Source organism: Heterocephalus glaber, unplaced genomic scaffold (genome assembly GCF_053883595.1).
Source record: "Heterocephalus glaber isolate CG9 unplaced genomic scaffold, H.glaber_assembly_v1.0 deba00001509, whole genome shotgun sequence".
Lineage (NCBI taxonomy): Eukaryota > Metazoa > Chordata > Mammalia > Rodentia > Bathyergidae > Heterocephalus > Heterocephalus glaber.
In genome coordinates this window covers 20392088-20412623 of record NW_028258325.1, presented here as the reverse complement: position 1 = coordinate 20412623, position 20536 = coordinate 20392088, and the positions used below count along the sequence as shown (strand labels likewise).

At 45.5% G+C, this 20536-nt stretch overlaps 1 protein-coding gene across 1 annotated transcript; it reads left to right on the top strand.

Annotated features, from left to right (window-relative positions):
- The first annotated feature begins 9318 nt into the window (after nucleotides 1-9318).
- On the top strand, nucleotides 9319-20073 carry Cckar (cholecystokinin A receptor). The gene is made up of 5 exons (XM_004847182.4): nucleotides 9319-9773; nucleotides 10422-10673; nucleotides 13580-13841; nucleotides 16015-16142; nucleotides 16926-20073. Exons 1-5 carry the CDS (start codon nucleotides 9662-9664, stop codon nucleotides 17462-17464), a joined length of 1293 nt encoding a protein of 430 aa, XP_004847239.2. The 5' UTR covers nucleotides 9319-9661; the 3' UTR covers nucleotides 17465-20073.
- The last annotated feature ends 463 nt before the right edge of the window (nucleotides 20074-20536 follow it).

Here is a 20536-nt window from a genome sequence, read left to right as displayed (position 1 = left end):
TATTGTGGCCCTGGGAAAGTGATTCCAACTCTCTGAAAAATGGGGATCATGGCAGTGTGCATCACATGGGGTGATGTGGAACCACATCAGTCAATGTGCATAATGTACTTGAGCTAGATCTCAAGATATGTTGCCTGTTATTATTACTTGGATTGTTGCTGCCATTATTAATGTCTTCAAATAAGGACTTCACTCTGGAAACTTGAGTTTTCAAAATAGTTGTATTGCAAGGAAGACGGATAATTTCACCCAGTCTGAAAATCCTACAGTTTCAGACTCTTAAAGTTTTTCCCACTTGCAGGAATGACAAAATGACATCAGCTCTCCCATATGTTATTCTTTTGCCCAAGAAACATTTAATGAACGCTTGTCCTGCACCAGGCAGTATAGGAATAGCTGGAGGTATGAGTGGTGCTACTGTGGCCAAACAGGCACCGCCCCTGGGTTGACCAGAAGGTGCAAGGACACCAACATCTGACAAACTGAGACCACACCCACAGGGGCTGTAGTTATGCTGTGACCTGCTAAGGGCTTCCCGAGATAACTGGATTTCAAATCCAACCTTTCATTACTGACAGGCATAGAAATTATATTTTTTACTCCTTCAATCTGACATTTCTCCTTTCACTGATTGGGTCATTTATTCTCAGAGGGCTTAAATCAAGAGCTCCATTCTAGTCCCACTTCCCCAAGAATGAGGTCAGAGAACCACGATGTGCCTAAACACTTCAAGGCACTTGTGTCGCCAATTGCTTTCCCTGCTAGTTCAGTTAATGGACTCCATAGCTGTTATAAAATAGGAAGTGGACACGTGAGGAGACCAGATCCCCGCCAGGCACAGCTTTTCATGCCTGCCGTAAAAGGCTTGCTGCTCACTTTCCACGTCATGGAAGCATGTGAACCTCAAGGTCTTAGTGACCTGAGGGTGTGAAGCAGCCTTGCCCTGGCAGAGGTGGGACGTGTTACTGCCAGCCGATGATACAATGAGGTCGTAGGGCACTGGGCTGGCTAAGCTGGTGCATCAATGACTCCTTTGCCCCACAGAGGCACATCTGTCTCTTTATATCCACTGGCTTCCTGGGTGCTTTTGTCTCTTAATTTTCGGAGGAAAAAACAAAAGAATCTGGATGGGGCGATGTAGTAGGAGAGTCGGAAATGGAGGCCAGGTGGGCAAGCAGACTGGATCTGAGGGCTAGAGCCTCCTGGGGTCTGCCACCAGTGCTCACTGGTGCCTGAGGATCAGCCAGGAAGCATGTCCTGTCAGTGGAGCTGATGCGTCCTCATGGTAGGATTCATGATTTCAAGGTGTCTCTGTCACTTCTTTCGGCTAAAACACAATAGCCAACATCTGCAAATTAAGTGAGGAGAGGTTCATTTTGGCTGACTACTTGGTTAGTCTACACCCAGCTGGCTCCAAAACGGGACTGCACCACAGAGGGGTGTGGCAGAGAAAAAGCCTCTCACATCTACTCCTGGGGAGGTGCAGCGAAAGGTCAAGGGTGGAGCCAGGGAGGGACATAAACCCTAGCAGGCCAGGTATCCAGTTTCCGCCTCTTCCAGCCAGACCCCACCTCCTAAGAACAAGTCAGCTATAAACCCCTGTTATCCAATCACCTTAAAAGCCTCTCCTTAAAAGCAAGAGGTTCTGAGGTCCTTGCCCAGGGTGGGATCCAGAACAGGAGGAAAGTAATAGACACCACAAGATGTCCACAGCTAAGAGAATGGCTTGTGGGTGCACACAGCCCCGCTTTAAAGACTTCACACAAGCCACCAAAGAATGCTTTGTGGCAGGAAACGGTATTGCAGGAAATGGAGCCACAGAGCAGCTACAGCAGTGTTTGTGCCAGAGCAGTGGTGCTTTATCACTCCCAAACCTCTCCAGAGTGCACACGGAGCTTTCATACACACAGATTCCATGTGGGCCTCATGGGATCCCCATGACCCTGTGGGTTTCACACATCCCAGGGCTGGAAGTGCAAAGGGTTAAGGTCAGTGGTGAAGCCTGAAGGTCAGATCCAGGGCAAGGACAACAAGGTCCTCACCTGCTCATTCCAGGGTAGGAGCTCATGGCATCCTTCTGGGATGGGGGCCTGGGTCCTTGGGGCCCCTGGAGTAAGTGAGAAAATTCTAAGCTAACTCTGTGTTGACTTGCTGTTGACTCCCACCAGGGAGTGACATACCTGATAAAATGCAACTTTGAGACTCACCTTAGGGCTTACAGACTCACAACTGTCCTCCAGGCACAGTTGCACTGAGGACCACATGGGACTAGGAGTCAGTTGTTGGCCTGTGCTCCCGTCAGACTCTGAGAATTATCTGGCATGTTGAGGCAGGAGAATCATTCGTTTGAGCCCAGCCTGGATAAGTTAAGGACTCAGCAAGGCCTTTCCTCAAAATAAGAAGTGCTGGGGATGTAGCTCAGTACAAAAGCCCTGGGTTCTACCCCCCCCCCATAGTGCAGTGGGGGAAATCATATAAATAGAATATTCCAAACCATAGCAAAGGCTATGAAAGAAAATACCTATGAACCATGTGAGTGTTCAAGGAAAATTTGTCCTGATCTGGGTCTCAGGAGGATCCCCTGAAGAGATGGTGGAAGTGCAGGGTCAGAAAAAGAAGAGGAGGACAGAAGCATCCAGGCAGAAGGAACAGCTGAAACTCTAGGGAGGGGAAGGGAGAGGGCTGTGAGCTTGGCTCAAGAAGAAGGAAATGTCTGGTGGTCTTGCCCGGCCACACAGCAGTTGGAGAGTTGGAAGTAGGGTTGACATTCTGGTGGATGTCCTCAAGTCAGCAATCAGACTACAGCATGGAGGGGGGATTGGAGGAGTCAAAGGGGAATGGGAAGGCTGCCATTCTCCACTGAGTGAGGGCACAGCATGGGAGGTGGACGTAAGCAAAAGTGTTGCACAGAAACTTAACCTCCCACCCATGAAAGAATGAGACCATTGGATGAAGTTCTGGTGAGGGGAACCACAGCAAGGGCTGTGGCAGCTGAGGGGACAGACAGCACAGTGAGGGCTGCTTGGGGATGGGGAAGTCAGGCCTAAAGAACAGTGGACCCTGATTAGGCAAGGAGCCAACCAAGCACACTGTGGGCTGGGGAAGTGTGATCGGAGCTGGTGATACGAGAGCTACCTGGATGGATCCTGAGTGCAATGAGGAAAGAGTCCATGAAAAGATCTGACACTGAAATATGCCACTTTGGTTAGGATTAGGCTAAAAGTGGCAGAAAAGCCAAAACAATATTGGCTTTATGGAAAAAAAAATGTTCTGTCTCACATAAATAAAGTCTAAAGGTAAGCAGTCCAGGGCTGCCTGGTATATCAGCTCTGAGATCTTTAGGGATCCAGGCTCCTCCTACTGTTCCGTTCTGCTGTACTCAACAGGCACACCTATCTTGTGCCCCAAAAATGTTGCTCCATCTCCAGCAATCACACCTTCATTCTAGAGCATGCTCCATCCAGAGCAAAGATGGGAAGGGAAGAAAAAAGTGCTCCCTGTTTGTAAAGATACTTCTCAGAAGTTGAGTGAATGTTCATTTTTGCTTAACTCCCACTGGCCAGAACTTTATCACATAGCCAGTGTGCCACTACTTGCAGAGGAGGCTGGAAAACATTGTATTAATTTTAGGCAGCTGGATACCCAATTAAACATCAGGGACTCTATTAGGATATGAGGGAGAGAAAGGAAAACGTCTCTGCTACACACAGCAGTCTGTGACAGTAATTTGTAAATTAAACATCACAAATAGAGTTTCTATCAAGCGAGGAGAAAAACACTATGACCACCATGAACACCTTGTCTGGCACGCTCTTCTTCCTGAGTGTCACATGGTTCATGTCGCTGTCTCAGGAAGGCCTCCTCTCATTGCTTTGCTTTCCTTCACAGTGCTTTCCACACCCTGACACCATAGCTGTTCATTTATCGGTCGACTGTGGGTCCTCAGGAATGGGCTCAGTCAGGGAAGGGACTCGGATGTGTTCACCCCAGTGAGCAGGACCTACGTCAATCTGGCCACACAGAAGATGTATAATACATAGTTTTCCAGAATCAAGAAGTGGGCCAAGTGCACAATTTATGAAAATGCTCTGGGTCCTCGTAGGTTGATTAAGAGACAGAGCAAGAAAGCCAATGAGTAACCAATGTGGGAAATAAATTGAATATCTTTAGTAATCAAAGACATGCAAATGAAAGCAACAATGAGGAGTTCTGTTCAATTATTAAACTAGATAAATGAAAATATTAGGTGATAATACCCAGTGCTGATAAAAGAATAATAATCCAGTGCTACACAGCAGCCTTATAAGTTAGTGTGGTCTTTGAAAAGCGATCACACAGATCTACCTGGCCACCAGCTCCAGGTGTCCTGACCTTGTGACAGCTCTAACAGTGACACACACTATTGTGAAGTACTAAAACATGGTGAAGGAATAATGCCATGTGAAAAAGAAGGAATATTCAAAATAGTACCTATCCAAAATGTATTTAAAATTCTTTGGGTGATGGGATTATAAATTATTTTTTTCTTCTTTATCTGAATTAAATGTGCACACACACACACTCAGACACACACCCCACTTTTTTCCCAGAATACCTCAAAAGCTATATTTCTCATTGTGAGGGAAAACATTATCTTAAAATTACATGTTCAGAAAGTGAACATAGGAGGAATATTATTTAGAGGGAATTATTCCAAATCTGTTTTTTAAACCTGCATTTGGAAGACAAGGCTGATGGACCTCTCCCTGAAGCAATGACACTAAGAATATTTTTGTGTCCTATCAAGGTAAAGCTTGATGCATCGTTGCTATCATTATTTACAGAGCCCTGTGACACACAAGCACTGTGCTGAGTGCTTTAGACACACAGCGACGTGTAAATCCCTGCAGCCTAAGAGGTGGGGATTGCGCTGGAATCAGGCAAGGAAATGGAGGTGGAAAGAGGCAAAGCTACTTGTCCAAAGCCCAGCTATGGCTTATTAAATGACAGCCTCATCAGAAAGACGTGACAACCCTTGACTTCCTGTGTCTTGAGAAAGTGGGTGATTCACCAAACAGGATCCAGTGTGATTTCTCCAGGAAGGGCAGCCATTGGAGGAACGACTTCAGGGCCCGTTACACCACCCCCTGTGGGGAGGGGTCACACAAGAGCCTTAGGTGGCCACCCTCACCATAACTCGGTTGGCACGCACACTTCGGGGAAGGAGTGAGCCCCAGTTGGTCCTGTCCAGAAGGCTGGGAGCATGAGAGGAAGGGCAGGAGGAGAACTCTCGAGGGCTGCAGACTAGGGGAGCCTGGCAGGAGACAGAAATGGTAAATGTGGACAGCAACATTCACACAGCAGGGTCAGGGAACAGGGAGAAGCACGAGGATTTTAAGAAATGTCACATTGCCCTGTCATTTGGGTCAGTCATGCACTCAATTGCCCATTAACTACCTCTGGCTTTTGGACTAAGTTTCTCTGGGGGGAAAAAAAGGAGAGAGGGACTGAGAATAAATCATTCAGGCCCTTGAAATCTGTTTGTGTTATATTGATGCCTTCATTTTTCTTTATTAAGAAATTGGCATTGAGAGTGTGATTAATGAAATAGTGAAGAGAAACACATAGAAATATTTTCAGGGTTTTAGAGCAATTGTTGCTTTAGATAGAGAATCATTTGGGGAGTAGTTAATAATATCATTTCCCGGGAACCCATCAAAATTGCTCATATTCTTTTCTTCTTGCTATTTGGCAGAAAAGAAAGGCCTAATCCCCACAGGGCTTTGTAGCCCACAGGAGGCTGATGCCTGCCCAGTATTACACATCACAGAGAGAAGAGAGGGGCTTAAACCATTCCAACTCAGTCAATTTTGTCATTTTACCTGGAGCTGCTCCCAATCTGAGGATGGGCTCTGAGGTGAGAAACACTTCCCTTTTGCCCCATCCCCTCATCGTGTGTCTCCCACATGGAGCTGATAATTGTGATATGTGGACTTGACTTGAGTAAGAACTACCTTGCAGATTGGCGAAGTGTCCGTGGATGATTGACACGTAGGCCAGCAAATAGGAGGGAAGACCAGCCTCAGATGTGAGTCACAGCAGCCAATAAGACTGTAGCCTGAACTGAATAGAAAGGGAAAGAGGAGGGAAGTGTTCCCATTTTGGAGGAGCTCCAGTCTTCGCCATTGCCTTTGGACATCGGTCTCCACTTTCTTCACACTTGCAATGCACTCTCACTGGTGACTCTACAGAGAGCTTCCAGGCCTTCAGCCTTCAACTGCTACTTGATCCTCCAGCTCTCCAGGGTAGGCAGCCCTTGTGGACCCCACCTCTGATCCTGTGAGCCTATCTAGTAAATTCCTTGTATAATTATACACATATTTTCTATCAACCGTGTTCCTCTAGAGAACCCTAACTAACCCAGGACAGGAGTTCAGTGTTTGACTCCCAGGATCCCAGCACCTACCCCAGACCCTAGCTTGCAAGGCACTCAGTAGGAATGTGTTGGGGAAAGAAACAGGCCTGGCTTCTGGAAATGTGCCAGCTTTTCCCTGGAAGATAACGCTGGCTTACAAGCTGAGACTGAAAACTCCAGAGTTGGCCAGGAAAAGAAGCAATGTACAGAGTTAGCAAAGGGCGCAGTGGGCACTGAAATACCGGCAGTCCTGACTGTTCACCTTCCATTCACATTTGCTGAGCATTTACTATAGACCAGGCAGTGTACTAGGCACTGATGAGACAAATCCTTAATCTGACCATGGTAAGAGAATAAAGACAGCATCCCTGGAATTACCCTTATCCATTAATTATAAGACAGTACCCAGAGCTATGTTCCAGGCATAGGTCTAAGTGCCTCCCATGTTTGGTTTAGATGATAAGTAGAATTACTTTATTTCCTGCTTATAGACAAGCAAATTGAGATTGGAAAGACTGAGTTAATGTGGCCATGCTCCACAGCTGGCCAGTGTGAAGCCCAGGCTCAGATTCCTGGGGTCCGATACCCACCCTCACTTCCTTACTGACTCCCAGGGTGCTTCCCCACACACAGTCCTGAGATCGCTGTCTTCAGTCATCAGGAATTCAGAATCAAAATGCACAGCACACTGGTAGCACACACCTGTGATCTCAGCAGTCTGGGAGCCTGAGGCAGGAGAATCAAAAGAGTCCACCCTGGGCAACTTAGCAACGTAGTGAGACCCTGTATCAAAATGAAAGATATATAAAGGGCTGAGGATGTAGCTTAGTGCAAAGGACCTGGGTTCAATCCCCAGTGCAGCCAAAAGAAGGACAAAAGCAGATTCCCAGGTCTATAGCTGAAGAACCAGAATCTCTGCAGATGAGGGGAACTTGGCATCCCCCACGGGAAGCCACTCATCCAGGTAATTTAGATGCACAGTAGAGTTTGTGAGCCATAGCACTCAATTATGCTGCATTCCTGTCTTCTTCATGCCAATCAATGGGCATAAAAGAAAATAACAGGATAGGAGGAAGGGAGGGAGGGAGGAACTGGCCAGGTTGGCCATTTCAGCCCAGGGCAGGTCAGCACTGAGGCCCCTTCTTCCAGCTTTGGGGCGGCCTCCATGCACTCCCCTAATGCTGACAGGCCTGCTAACCTCAGTAGGAGTCAGTGGCTCTCCGTGCCAGGGATTCCTGCCTAGATGGTGCGGTTTAGGCAGCCAACTCCCAGCCAGAGCAGTGAGATGAAATTTTACCTGTCCCCAGGGTCAAACTCAAACGCTGATCCCTACCAGGCCAGAGCACTGCTGGCTGGGCAGCTCTCGGGGGCAGGGTAGGAGCGCAGTTTGGGCCTGCAGGTTGGGCAGTCATCTGCAGATGAGGAAGACTCGGCCGATGGCACAGGAGGCTCGGCACATGCGGCCCGGAGAGGCAGAGGCTTCGGGGACTGGGACACCGCTGCTTCTCCAGCAAATCACTGGGTCTCAGTCCCCTCATGTGTAAAAGGAAAATGGTGCTGTTAGAAGGCTATTAATGCTGTCGTCTATGAGTCTCAAACACTTTCTGTGCATCACACCTGTCCTGAGTCAGTCCGTCTTCATTACAAATTCCTGTGAAGTCCTTGTGCCCCATTGACACTGACAAATGAGGAAGATGAGCTGCAGGGTGCCGAAGGAACTTGCCAGTGTTTTCCGAGGGGAAACTGCAAAGCCAGGATTTGATCCCAGATCTGCCTCATGTCAGAGCTCGCCTTGGTGCTGCACAGCTTCTCCAGCGTCCCTTCCACTCTGGGCTTTTATGAGCTGTTTGTGTGGGGCCGCCACTGTCTTCCCAGCCCCACAGCAAAAACACCAGTTGGCTCATGTGTCTGGCAGGAAGTCGGCAAAGACCCATCCTGTAGCTCTGACACACATCAGGGCCCAGAGGTGTGCAGCTAACAGAGAGAGCCTCAGCTCAGCTAAGCATGAGCCCGAACAAAACTTAGGGCTGCCCTCTGCTTCCCAAATGTTTGAACTGGGGAGAACTTCTGCACAGTGGGTGGGTAGCGGCCTTCAAATACCACAAGACCTCCTGAAAAACCCAGACCCTAACCCCACCTCCCACCATATCCCCCTCATTCACATCCACTTCTGTTTTTCAAAGAGGCCAACCTCAAGGTTTTTGCACTGGCTGTGACCTCTGCTGAAAATACTATTCTTCCTGCTTAGAAGATGTTTCTTCTCCTTCCTTTTTGTTGTCCCAGGCTCCAATCATGATCCCCTCTTCAGGGAGGTCTTTCTTGACCACTGTGGATAAGTAGCATCCTGAATCATCCCTCCCCATCACCTCCCACTGTGTAACTTCCTTCATGGTTCTCGACACCATCTAAAATGCCTTTCCTTACTCATTATTTGCTGATGTGCTAGAGAAGTGCCTGGCATATGGTCAAATCTCAGTGAATATGTGCTGAATGAATGGATAAATGAATGAATAAATGGGAAATCTTGCTTTGTTTTGTAATAAGGATCCAGGACCCTATATTCATAAGTGTCTTCCTCCTTCTGGTTAACAAAGGCAGAGACTACAAGAAATAACAGCGTGTTTGGTAATAACTTAACAATCTCCCAGCAGCTAGAGCCACACACATTGCTGGGCACCATTCCAAACCTAAAAAGGCACTAATGGCTTTTATATAAGGAGGTGGGAACACAGGCCCTCTGTGTCCCTGGGTCCTGATGGTCTGCATTATCAGATTGGTTACCGTGTTAATCAGTCCTGTCTCATACAGCCACTTTGAGCTTCATTCTGCATGTCTGGGATAGTGACAGGTTCCTATGCAGAGGAGACAGGTCCCGGGGAAGTGTGAGCATGTGACTGTGTACGCACACACACGTGTGTGTATAAAGGCAGCCGCATGCTGGAAAGGGTTAACCTGCAGCCCGGCTGTCCATGCTCAGGGCCTGAAGCTGGCCCAGGAATGGGCGGGGAGGGCCTGGAAGGTGGAGTGGCTGGGCTTGCACCAGCTGCCTCCTTCACCACAGGAGAGCAGATGCGTGCCCAGCCAGACCGAGGGTGCTGAACTCCAGCTCCCTTTAGGAATGACTGCAATTGCCCACACCTGGAAATCACTCCCTGCCTGCCCCTCCATGGCAGGTTGCATTTGGGAGGCGCTCTGGTCATCAGAGGAATGAGCCTGGAGAGAGCAGTTCGCCAGCCCACCGGCACTTCGTAGAAAGCAGAAGCAAGGATGGATGTGGTGGACAGCCTTCTTGTGAATGGGAGCAACATCACGCCTCCCTGCGAGCTTGGCTTTGAAAATGAGACACTTTTCTGCTTGGATCGGCCTCAGCCTTCCAAAGGTAGGTGCCCGTGGCTATTATTTTAATTCAAAAAACTCCTGAGTTGAGGGGAGCAATCCACCAAGGCAAAGCTGAAGAAAACACTAAAAAGTCATGCATTGTGAGTGAAGACTGGGTAAAGTCATGTGCTCAGAAGTTTGGATTAAAGGATCAAAAGCAGACTGGAGTCAAATAATTGTACTGTTCCCCAAAGGAGAGCCGGGGACCCCTGAGTAGGACTTGGGGAGGACAAAACCAGGGGGAGGGAGAGCTGAATGTAGTGAGAAAGGAATGCAAGTGTGACAGCCTGACCTTACAAGCACCACAGAAAACGTGCTGTCACAATGGAGCAGTTGCCTTTTCTTGGGGGAACCCAGCGTGATTAAAGCCAAACAATGCTCAGCCTCTGGGAAAGAAGCAAGCCGGCACTATTCAGCTGCTTCAGCTGCGTTGTCCTTAGGAAGTGGGATCCTGAGAGATCCTTTAACAACCCAACCTTTCTAAAGCAACTGAATCACCCTGTGCTTTGCTCAGTTTGTTTCTGCAAAGTGTTGTCCATGTCGGAAGCGGTGGGGTCACCGGGGAGGGAGCAGGAATCAGCACTAAGATCTTAGCAGTCTGCTCTCATAACCCTCATCCCGCTGCTGCCCACTCCCTGTTCCTCTGCAGAGTGGTGGCCGGCGGTGCAGATTCTCTTGTACTCCTTGATATTCCTGCTCAGTGTGCTGGGAAACACGCTGGTCATTACGGTGCTGATTCGGAACAAGAGGATGAGGACAGTCACCAACATCTTCCTGCTCTCCCTGGCTGTCAGTGACCTCATGCTCTGCCTCTTCTGCATGCCCTTCAACCTCATCCCCAGCCTGCTCAAGGATTTCATCTTCGGGAGCGCAGTGTGCAAGACGACCACCTACTTCATGGGTGAGCTGCTGGGGTGCCGTTTTGCAGAGCTTGCTCCAGACCCACCTCAGTCAGACCTTCCCGAGCCCCCTGAGTTCTGAGACGCTCAGCATTCGGCTGGGTAGGGCTGCATGCAAGGGTACAGGTGCTGGCTTTGTGGGAGGTCAGCCCTCGTACACCCCCAGGGTCGGTCCATTGTCCCATGTCAGAAGTCAAGATGGAAACACGGAGGAGGTTGAGTAAGTTTACTTCAGCTCAAAGGGAGAAGGGTTCAAAAGTGTAGGAAAAGTGCTTGCCTCCATGCACAAGGCCCTGGGTTCAATCCCCAGTACCAAAAGCAAACTGACTGCAAGTCACTTTCTGGAAGTGGATGACGGTATCCTGATCTCTCCCCAACTTGGGGATGGTGAAGGTCATGGAGGAGCTCTTTGCTATTGTGCCTCTTATTTTCTTTGCTGACAGAGGCTATTTTTAAATCAGCTTTGTCACAGGTGTAAGTTTCTCTGCTCAAGATTCACTTCCCAGATTGTTCCCCAAAATGGCCTGGACCATCTCAGCCAAAGGATGAAAGGAAAGGGGAGAGAGAGAGAGGGAGACACACACACGCACACAGAGAAGGAGGTCTGTGCACCTGGTAAAGAGTCGAATGTGCATCTGGGGGCTGTGGGTCACTCAGGCTGATCCTGAATGGCTCAGACCCACAACAGTCTACTTATGACAAAATGAGGATTGCTATAAAAATCACAAGAGCTAATATTTTGTGAGTACTTTTCTGCACCAGATGTCCTTGTGCTGGTGCTTTTACTCATCCCATTTCCCAGCCACCAGTGCTATGGAGTAAATACAGTTATCCTTGCCTCTCTCATCAAGGCGGAACCATGGCACAGAGAGGCTCCTGAGGTGCTGAAGAACACACCGGTGACAAGTGACACAGCAGGGACTTGAACCCAGATTGGCAGCCACCATAGTGGTGGGCATGCCGCCTCTGCTGACTGTTATAGTTCACCTAGAGCACAATAAAAGCATGTTTCTTGTCCCTTCTGTCCTCCAAGCTGCTATAGTCTTTGCCCATTCTGAGAACTAGTTGGGAGAGGGGAAGGGGGAAAATATGGGAGGAATTGTTTTCTTGTTCTGAACCAAGGCTTGTGAAATGTGCAGCACTGGGCTGGCCTAGGGCAGGTGCCAATGACCAGAAAGCTTGAAGAGCCTTTATTTTTTTCCACTGAGGAAGTGGGATCTAGCACAGATAAAATGAAGATGATTACTGACCCTCATGCCAGGAAAAAGCAACAAAGAACATGTCATTCTGTGTCCAAAGCCTGAGAAAATGACTTTTTTAAATGAAAAAAATTATTGTTAAATAACAAAGCAATGATAATAGCAACTACTATTCCACAATGCTTTAGAGTTCCAAGGCATATCCATATATACTTTATGGAATATTACTTGAACGTGTGACTGCATGGTCACATAACAGTGTGAATGCCAAAGAATTGCTCCTTTTAAAATGGTTAACTATGTGTTACGTGACTTTTGCCTCAATAAAAAAAAAAGTTAAATAGGCAAAAAAAGAAAAGATAATTCTGAAAGTATTAGGGATGTCATACTTCCTTTGCTGTGCATCTAGTTCTAGTGATTTGGATTTTTTTGTGGTCTCTTCAATACTATTATTACCATTCATTAAATTTCTTATTTATAGCCAGAAAGAAGGGGATGAGTACTCTTCTGACAGTGAGCTCATAGTTACAGTGAATCCACTACACAGAGTGAAACTTAATAGTGTTTGGGTTCATCCTCCTGATTCTTAATGGCATTAACTCTTTAAGGCAAAGTCCAGAAAAACATAGCCAATCCCATCCCAGAATGTCAGCTTTTATTTAATGGTTTTAGAGTCACAGACTCCTTTAAGACTGAGAAAAATTGGTTCCAGCCTTGCAAAAACAGGTTTGATTTTACAGAATTTCAGAGCGTTTATTTAAAACTGTATACATAGTAAGGTTTTAAGGAGTCAGGTTAAGAACTCTGTTTTCCAATCTATATTAATCTTGAGGTTTGAGAAATAATTAAAATGGACAGAATTCATGGCTGAAGAATTCCAAGGAAAACTTTCAAGGGATGAGATGTTACAATTAGCACATATACACAATACAAATATTAAGGGAAATGAGGTGTGACATTTTTATTACCATGCTCAAATATATGTTTTTACACATGATGGATGTGAAGTTTTTCACACTGTAATGGTATTGCATGCCCTCTTCACAAAATGAACAAAAGAGTGAAAAGGAAGACTCCTGTCCCCCCACCCAGAGAAACCTTTAGTTACAGCACAGAGCTTTTCTCTTCCATCTTTTTTACTATGTCTTTTTTAAGAGATTACATTTTAAAATTAAGAATGTTTCTCCTTTTAGAAAAAAGTGTGTACTAGAAATTTTTAGAAAATTAATGCTTCCAGCTCAAGATTCCAGTGACCTTGCAGGGTTACAGAGTCCTTGAGAATCTTGGGTTTTCAGGTCAGTTTAACCATGAGGATCATGCGTTTGCATGTCTAGTGTTGATTAGTGCTTTTCTCTAGATTTCTCAAAATCCTTTTCGGAGGGGTAGCAATGTATTTTTATCACCTTGGTTATTAATTAATGAGTACCTTCAACCTAAGCAGGAGTTAGATTGCAATCAAAGCTCAATAAACTTATCTGAAAACTGGCAGTAGATGTATTTGCAAATACATTTCCTCAACTGCCTTAAATCCTTTTGGAACAAAGCTGGGAATAAATCATGTCTTTAAAATACATATACACAATACTTCTGTTGCGCTGGAGCATTCCCCTTTGATATTAAACCTGTGCAGATCTGATATGCTTAAAGTTAATATCCAAATAAACTTTGGATTTCAGCACTGACATAACCTTTTCTTTGCTCCTTTGCAGGCACCTCTGTGAGTGTATCCACCTTTAATCTGGTAGCCATATCACTGGAGAGATACGGAGCAATTTGCAAGCCCTTACAGTCCCGAGTCTGGCAAACAAAATCGCATGCTTTGAAGGTGATTGCTGCTACCTGGTGCCTCTCCTTTACCATCATGACTCCGTACCCCATTTATAGCAACTTGGTGCCTTTTACCAAAAATAACAACCAGACCGGGAATATGTGCCGCTTCCTACTGCCAAATGGTGTTATGCAGCAGTCCTGGTAAGGTGGCATTGTGTTTATTTCTTTATACAACTTGATTTAAGTTTGTAATATGAAAAACTGGAATGTCTTGCTCAGAATGGTTGGGAGATTAGTGTCATGGAGGCTTTTTGAGAAGAGTTATTCTACCCTGGTTCTAGAATAACAGTGAAAGCAAACACTTAGGTAGAGTGCTCTGTTTTAAATGCCACGTGTATATTGGTTCAATTAATCCTCCACAAGTCCTGCAGAGTAGATACATTGTGTCCATTTTACAGATGAGGGAACTGAAACTTGAAAGTCTAAGTTGCCCACTCACAAATCTAGGCAGGGCCAGTGTCTCTGTGCAGAATGCTGCTAGATGATTGAGTGGAACGTAAACTGGACGGCTTGGACAGCTACTATTTTCTAAACAACCGAAGACAGAGCTGAAAGCGAGTATCAAACGCGACACCACTTTTCTCAGAGCTGCAGCCGTGGTGCTTGTCCAGAGACTTCACCAGAAAGGTGGGATTCCGATACCAGCTCCGGGGACTTTCCTGCTGGGTGACCTTGGACAAGTTCCTGTAATGTGAACTTCGGGTTCTTCATTTCTACAAAGAGCTAATTACACAGATTTTTAAAATCTAACTCATTGGGTTGCTACACAGTTCAAATGAAAGCATGTGCTCTCATTTAAAAAAATGTTTTTATGAAAGTGACACAAATGCAGGGTGTTTTTACTAATTCCGAGGATGTTTCAGAAGCAGCTCAAAACTGCGATCCCGTCGGCTTTCTTTACCTTTCTCATTCATTCCAGCCAAGTAGTACACACACAAGAATTATGCTGCAAATGAGAGGGATATTTCCAAGACCTGAAAAAGGATCTTATCAAAGCTTGTCCAATTGCAATGAGAAATGGCCCAGGCACTGTAAGCCTCTGACAATTTTATGGCTTAATCGTGCTACCTTACACAGGCCAGACTGCACAAGTGATTTAGGGGCCAGGCTCATAAAGCGGGAGGCTGTGAATCCTCAGGCATCAAATGTGTTTAGAGAAAGCATAGCTCTACCCGCTGGGCACGAGACCAAGTGTGCCGCTGTACAAGTGTGGCTGACTGTGGAGAATGGATGCCCTCAGAAACTTGTGAGCTGCTCGTGGCTCAGAAGCAGGCAGATGCTAATTCTGTAAAACCAAAAGGAGATTTCCCGCTGTCCATAGCTAAGGGTTCAATTATTCTCTTGTCATAAAGTCAACAAATCATAAATTTTGATGCCTAAGAATGCAGGCTCTAGAACTGTATTGCTTAGGTTCAAATTCTAACTCTGCCACTAGCTGTGTGACCTTAGACAATTATATAGTACTTTAAGCCTCAATTTCCTCACTGTAATATAGGTATTAGGACAATAGTGTTGATTTCAAAGGTTATTTGGGGAATTAAATGTAGTAATATTCGTAAAATGCTTAACCTAGCCAGGAGCACATAGCATAAGTCCTCAATGAATGTAAGCTCTCATTATTATTATGTTTAATTTTGGTAATAGCTTTGAGATATAATTCATATACTCTCATTTTTTAAGCTTTCATTATTTTTTTAAATTTATTTATATTTTTTTGGTAACAGGGGATCGAACTCAGGTCCTTGTGCTTGTGCAGCAGGCAGCAAAACCACTGAGCTAAATCCCTGGCCCGATTATTTATTTATTTTGAGATAGGGTCTCCTTATGTTGATCCCAGGCCTTGAACTTCCCGGCTCGAGGGACCCTCCTGCCTTACCCTCTTGAGTAACTGGGACAATAGGCACGCAAACTCACACCCACCTCTTTGGGTTTTGTTTTGTTTTGTTTTTTACCGGGAACCTTGCGCTTTTGAACTCGGGACCTTGCGCTTGCAAGCCAGGAGGCGGAACCGCTGAGCTAAATCCCCGGCCCTATTCGTTATTTTTAATATGCAAACTTGTTTCAGGCACAGAATTAGACCAACCTTTTTCTATTGAACTATTCCTTCATAAGGGTCTTTATCTTGAAAAAGAAAAGAAGTAAACAACTTCCAGTGACTCACCTGCCAGGCATGGACTCTCCAACAATACTAAATGCTAATAATTACTGTGCCTGCATAGACCAGTTGAAATAAAGATGCACCCTGGTCGTCCTTTCCCAGCTGAGTTTGAAGGTTCAGAGGTGCTGGTTATCAGATTTCCTTTCATGTTATCAGGCACATGTTCCTGCTGCTCATCCTCTTTCTTATTCCTGGAATTGTGATGATGGTGGCATACGGATTAATCTCTCTGGAACTTTACCAAGGAATAAAATTTGATGCTAGCCAGAAGAAATCCGCTAAAGGTAACTGTCTTACAGCTGCATGTTTATGCCAGAAGAGCACAGAAGCTGGTTTTCTATCACTTGGATGGCTCTACCAGGAGTCCATACTGGGCATACTGGAGACGTTTGAAAGTACTCTTCTGAGACTGTCATACGGCACAGTCTTGAGACCCCATCTCGGTATTTGTTCACCTGCAAAGTGGGGAAATACAGTAATTCCTCTTTAAAGGGGTACTCAGTGGGATAAAAGAAGATAATATACACACAACCTAGTTATAAGATGGGGTACATTGTGTTGCTGTAAACTTTCCCTTTTCCCCCACCCCCTTAGTCAGCTCTTTACTATGGAGATAACTAAAGCTCTGCTCTCTGTGGTTTTCCTTGATTTTTTCTCATTATCTAAAAAGGAATCTGGAAACTTACAAATGGGGAGGAACTTCCTGCTGAGGAGTAAAAGAAAGAAGGGAGAAGAGTGTGACTATTCTTTCTTTTTTCCCATTTTTAAAATTCGTATCTTTGTGTTCATATTCATTCTATAATAATTTTTTATCCATATCACCTTTATACAAGATATCACTTTATTACATATTATGCTATAGATACATGGTTTTATTAGTTGCAAGTAGCTTTTCATTTGAAGCCGAGAACGAGCGCAGGCCCATACTCAACCGGCATGGGCCACGGTGGTCTGCTAGATCCCCCAGTTCCGGTTTGGCTTGGCCTCCTGAGTGGAGGGAGGTGGGGGCTCCATGCCAGGGCGTGGCTGAAGCCCCCAAACAATAATGCTGTCATTTGCCCACGCAGAAAGGAAGCCGAGCACTAGCAGTGGTGGCCGACTGGAGGATGGCGATGGGTGTGACCTGCAGAAGCCCAGGCACCCCCAGAAGCTGGAGCTGAGGCAGCTGTCCCCCAACAGCAGTGGTGGCAGCAGGATAAATCGCATCCGGAGCAGCAGCTCCGCTGCCAACCTGATGGCCAAGAAGCGGGTGATCCGCATGCTCATTGTCATTGTGGTCCTCTTCTTCCTGTGCTGGATGCCCATCTTCAGTGCCAATGCCTGGCGGGCTTATGACACCATCTCTGCTGAGCGCCACCTCTCCGGCACGCCCATCTCCTTCATCCTCCTGCTCTCCTACACCTCCTCCTGTGTCAACCCCATCATCTACTGCTTCATGAACAAACGGTTCCGCCTCGGCTTCATGGCCACCTTCCCCTGCTGTCCCAACCCAGGTCCCCCTGGGGTGAGAGGAGAGGTGGGAGAGGAGGAGGAAGGCAGGACCACAGGGGCGTCTCTGTCCAGGTACTCATACAGCCATGTGAGCAGCTCTGCTCCACCCCCGTGAGCGGGGCCCTGGGCCACCCAGTGCCACAGAAAGGAGGCCACTGGGGAGGAAGAGAGAAGGAAGAAAAGGAGAAAGCAGGAGGAGGAAGCAGCACTGGAGAAGGAAGGCCATGCTCCCTGTGGGCACTCTTCATTGTCTGCTTCTCATCCTTCTTCACTTCTTGGAGGGGAAGCCCAGCTTGAGTGCAGCCATGACTTGGATTCCAGGTAGTTCAGGCAGGATATTCTCAGAAATACTCACCATCAGAGAAAGCTGGGTGGGCTAGTGACAGGAATCTACAGAGTCCCGCTGCAAATGCAGTTGCCAAGCATATGTTCAAATGCAGATGTGAACCCCACAGAGCTCTGAAAAGTTCTGGAACACCCCAGGTAAGTGGTGGCTCTCCATAGTGACACACTTCTCTATTCTGCTGCTTCAGCTTGTGCAGAGCTGCAGGGGCTGCTTTGTCCCAGGGAGCCAATCACTCTTACATGTACCTACTGCAGCCACCCATCTTCCAGGGGTCACCTCCTTTGGTCATGTTCTGTAGGAAGAAACCACTCTGGTGTTTTTCATTTTGAGCTTAGTTGAGAAACATTAGCTTATGATATCATCAGAACAACTGGAGGAATGTTGTCTTAAAGATGGAATTTAATAGAACTCATATTTCTACAAAGAAAAGAGATTACAAGGCAAAAGCTACATGGAATAATATCTTACTATAGGGAATGTTGAATGGCAAATGATGCATCGGAAGTGTTTTCTGCTTCTGCTTTATATGGTGATTTTAAACCTCATTACTTCATTGTCTCAACTTAATTTCCTATATTTATCTGCACTTCCTCTTTTCCAGAAAGACTTTCCAGGTACAAAGAAGAATTGTGAATGATGTGTACCTGGCCAAGGATCTAAACAGGTTTAGTCAGGCCCAGAAGCAAAACGGGCATAAAGGGACTTAGTTAACAAATAGCTTTTGAATGCTTAAACTGCCTATGCTTTTAAATATAATCTAGTGTTTGCTAATAATTTGTTAATTTTATGTATATATATATACATAAACTGAATATATAATTATATTCTTTATATATAGGTACACTCTTTGGTGTGTTAAGAAAAAAGAATTCTTAATAGACGTTGGAATGATAGCAAATGTTACCCATTTTATATTCCTTCATAAAATGAGGAGTTTTGTGTGAACTGTGTTTGCAAAATTAATGTTGAAACCTGTCTATCTTAAGTTAGATATCTCAATTTAAAATAAGACAGGAGTTATATGTTCAGATACCAGGGACATGCATTTCTAGAATAGTATATATCAGTCCAGACTACCAAAATTTTTTTTCTTAAGGATGACATTGTCCTATCTACTAAAATAAATCAGTATAGATACTTTTGACAGAAGCAAGTTTGCATAATGCTATGGGAAGCAAGCAAACACAGAAAAAACGAAGTTTACAGCTTCATGACTCCAAGCACCTGAAAAATGGGTTGTTTTCTTTTTGTTTCATTGGGGTCATCTGTACCCACTGATCCAGGGTGACACTCTGAGTGGTGATTTCAGCTGTGACCCCTCCAGAACCTCAGTGTGGAGGGAGGAGGGGAGAGTGACAAGCTTCCTCCCATCACCAGGTGATGTGGGGACACGTGTTGTGTAATTTGACAAGATGCGGGCATCACATTTGCTTTCTCGTGGACGATGGCCATGCTCTAAGAAGAAACTGACAGTGTGACTGACTGTTAGAGGGGAATTTTCCTTCTCTAACCACAATTTTATTTTTCTTTCACTAACCATCTCAAAGATTTCAAGGTAAAAATTCAACCAACTAAGATGTGCATTGCTCCAAACGTAATGATAAAAGGTGTATGAAAGAAAAATGTCATCAATATTTACCATTATCTACAATTTTCCTGCCAGAAGAATAAGTCTTCCCCTCTGACAGTATTAACATACAAATAAAACAACGCCCCCCCTCCAATTCCTGGGAACTTCTGGAAGTTCCAAAGATGTGTTAACCTAAAAATAAGGTCCCTCGGCTTATCTAATAAAAGTACAGATACCCAACGAATTCTAATGTCAGATAAGCAATGAAAAATGTTTAGTATAACTCTGTCTCATGCACTAAAATATGTCCTGTATTTTAACTAGCAATCCTACTTTGAAATATTTTTAAAAGCATATAAAAATATAGATGATTTTCCAGCTATAGAGCAATAAAATTCCTCTGCTCATTTAATTGATTGAAAAGTCTTTGGCTTAATGGAAGCCTTTTCTAAAAGAAGAGGAAAAACTATTAACTTTCAGGATCTGCATCTGACCTTTGGAAAAGTCTGATTTCACCAATGTTTAAAAAATTTAATATAATGTTATTCTCATACTTTGTTAACTGGCTTTGTTTTATGTAAAAGTAGATTAGGAACTGAAGTGGCCATAGAGTTAAAATAAACAAATATATCAACTTTCTGGTATTTTCTAGTAGCTTCTGGTAGCTTCCTCCCATCACCAGAGTGATACATTAGGGCACTGGAATGGAGAGCTGTATCTTTGTCCTTTAATTAAATCGTGCATCTCAGTGGCTTCTTGTGCCCCCGTCTCCGTGGTAACTTCTAATAAACCTGTGGTGGTGAATGAGCAGTGTCTGTTTCTACGGTTCAGTTACATACATCCCTATATGCTTCACAGATGTCCCCTTCCTTCAAGTAAAATCACCTTCACAAGACGAGTGACGGTAGCTGTATTTCTCCCAATAACCCCCACAGTGTAAGCGCTCAATAAATATTGTGATTGACTCTTGTGAGCCCTGTGCCTTTGGTGGCTTCTCTTTCTATTCACAGCTGTGAGTCTCAACAAGGGGAGGCCTACCTTGCCAGGGGGGAAGCAGAATTTTGATGAGTGTCTTTCCCCTGTGTGTCTCCCCACCCAAGGTTCTGACCTGCGAACGTCTGCAGCCTTCTCTGCCTCTCTTTTCCTCTCCTCCGTGGTCTGGAGGGAGAGGGTGATTGTAATCAAAGATGCTCCTCGTGGGAGGGTGCTGTGCCTGTGAGCGGCACTGAGACCCGATGGACAAGGGGATCTCTCAGCTTGGCTCCTTCTGC

Excerpts from the sequence above, each read along its gene's own strand:
- Cckar (XM_004847182.4), top strand. The coding sequence starts at position 9,662 with ATGGATGTGGTGGACAGCCTTCTTGTGAATGGGAGCAACATCACGCCT. Across the intron at positions 9,774-10,421 it reads TCGGCCTCAGCCTTCCAAAG|AGTGGTGGCCGGCGGTGCAG; the intron begins GTAGGTGCCCGT and ends GTTCCTCTGCAG. Across the intron at positions 13,842-16,014 it reads GGTGTTATGCAGCAGTCCTG|GCACATGTTCCTGCTGCTCA; the intron begins GTAAGGTGGCAT and ends TCATGTTATCAG.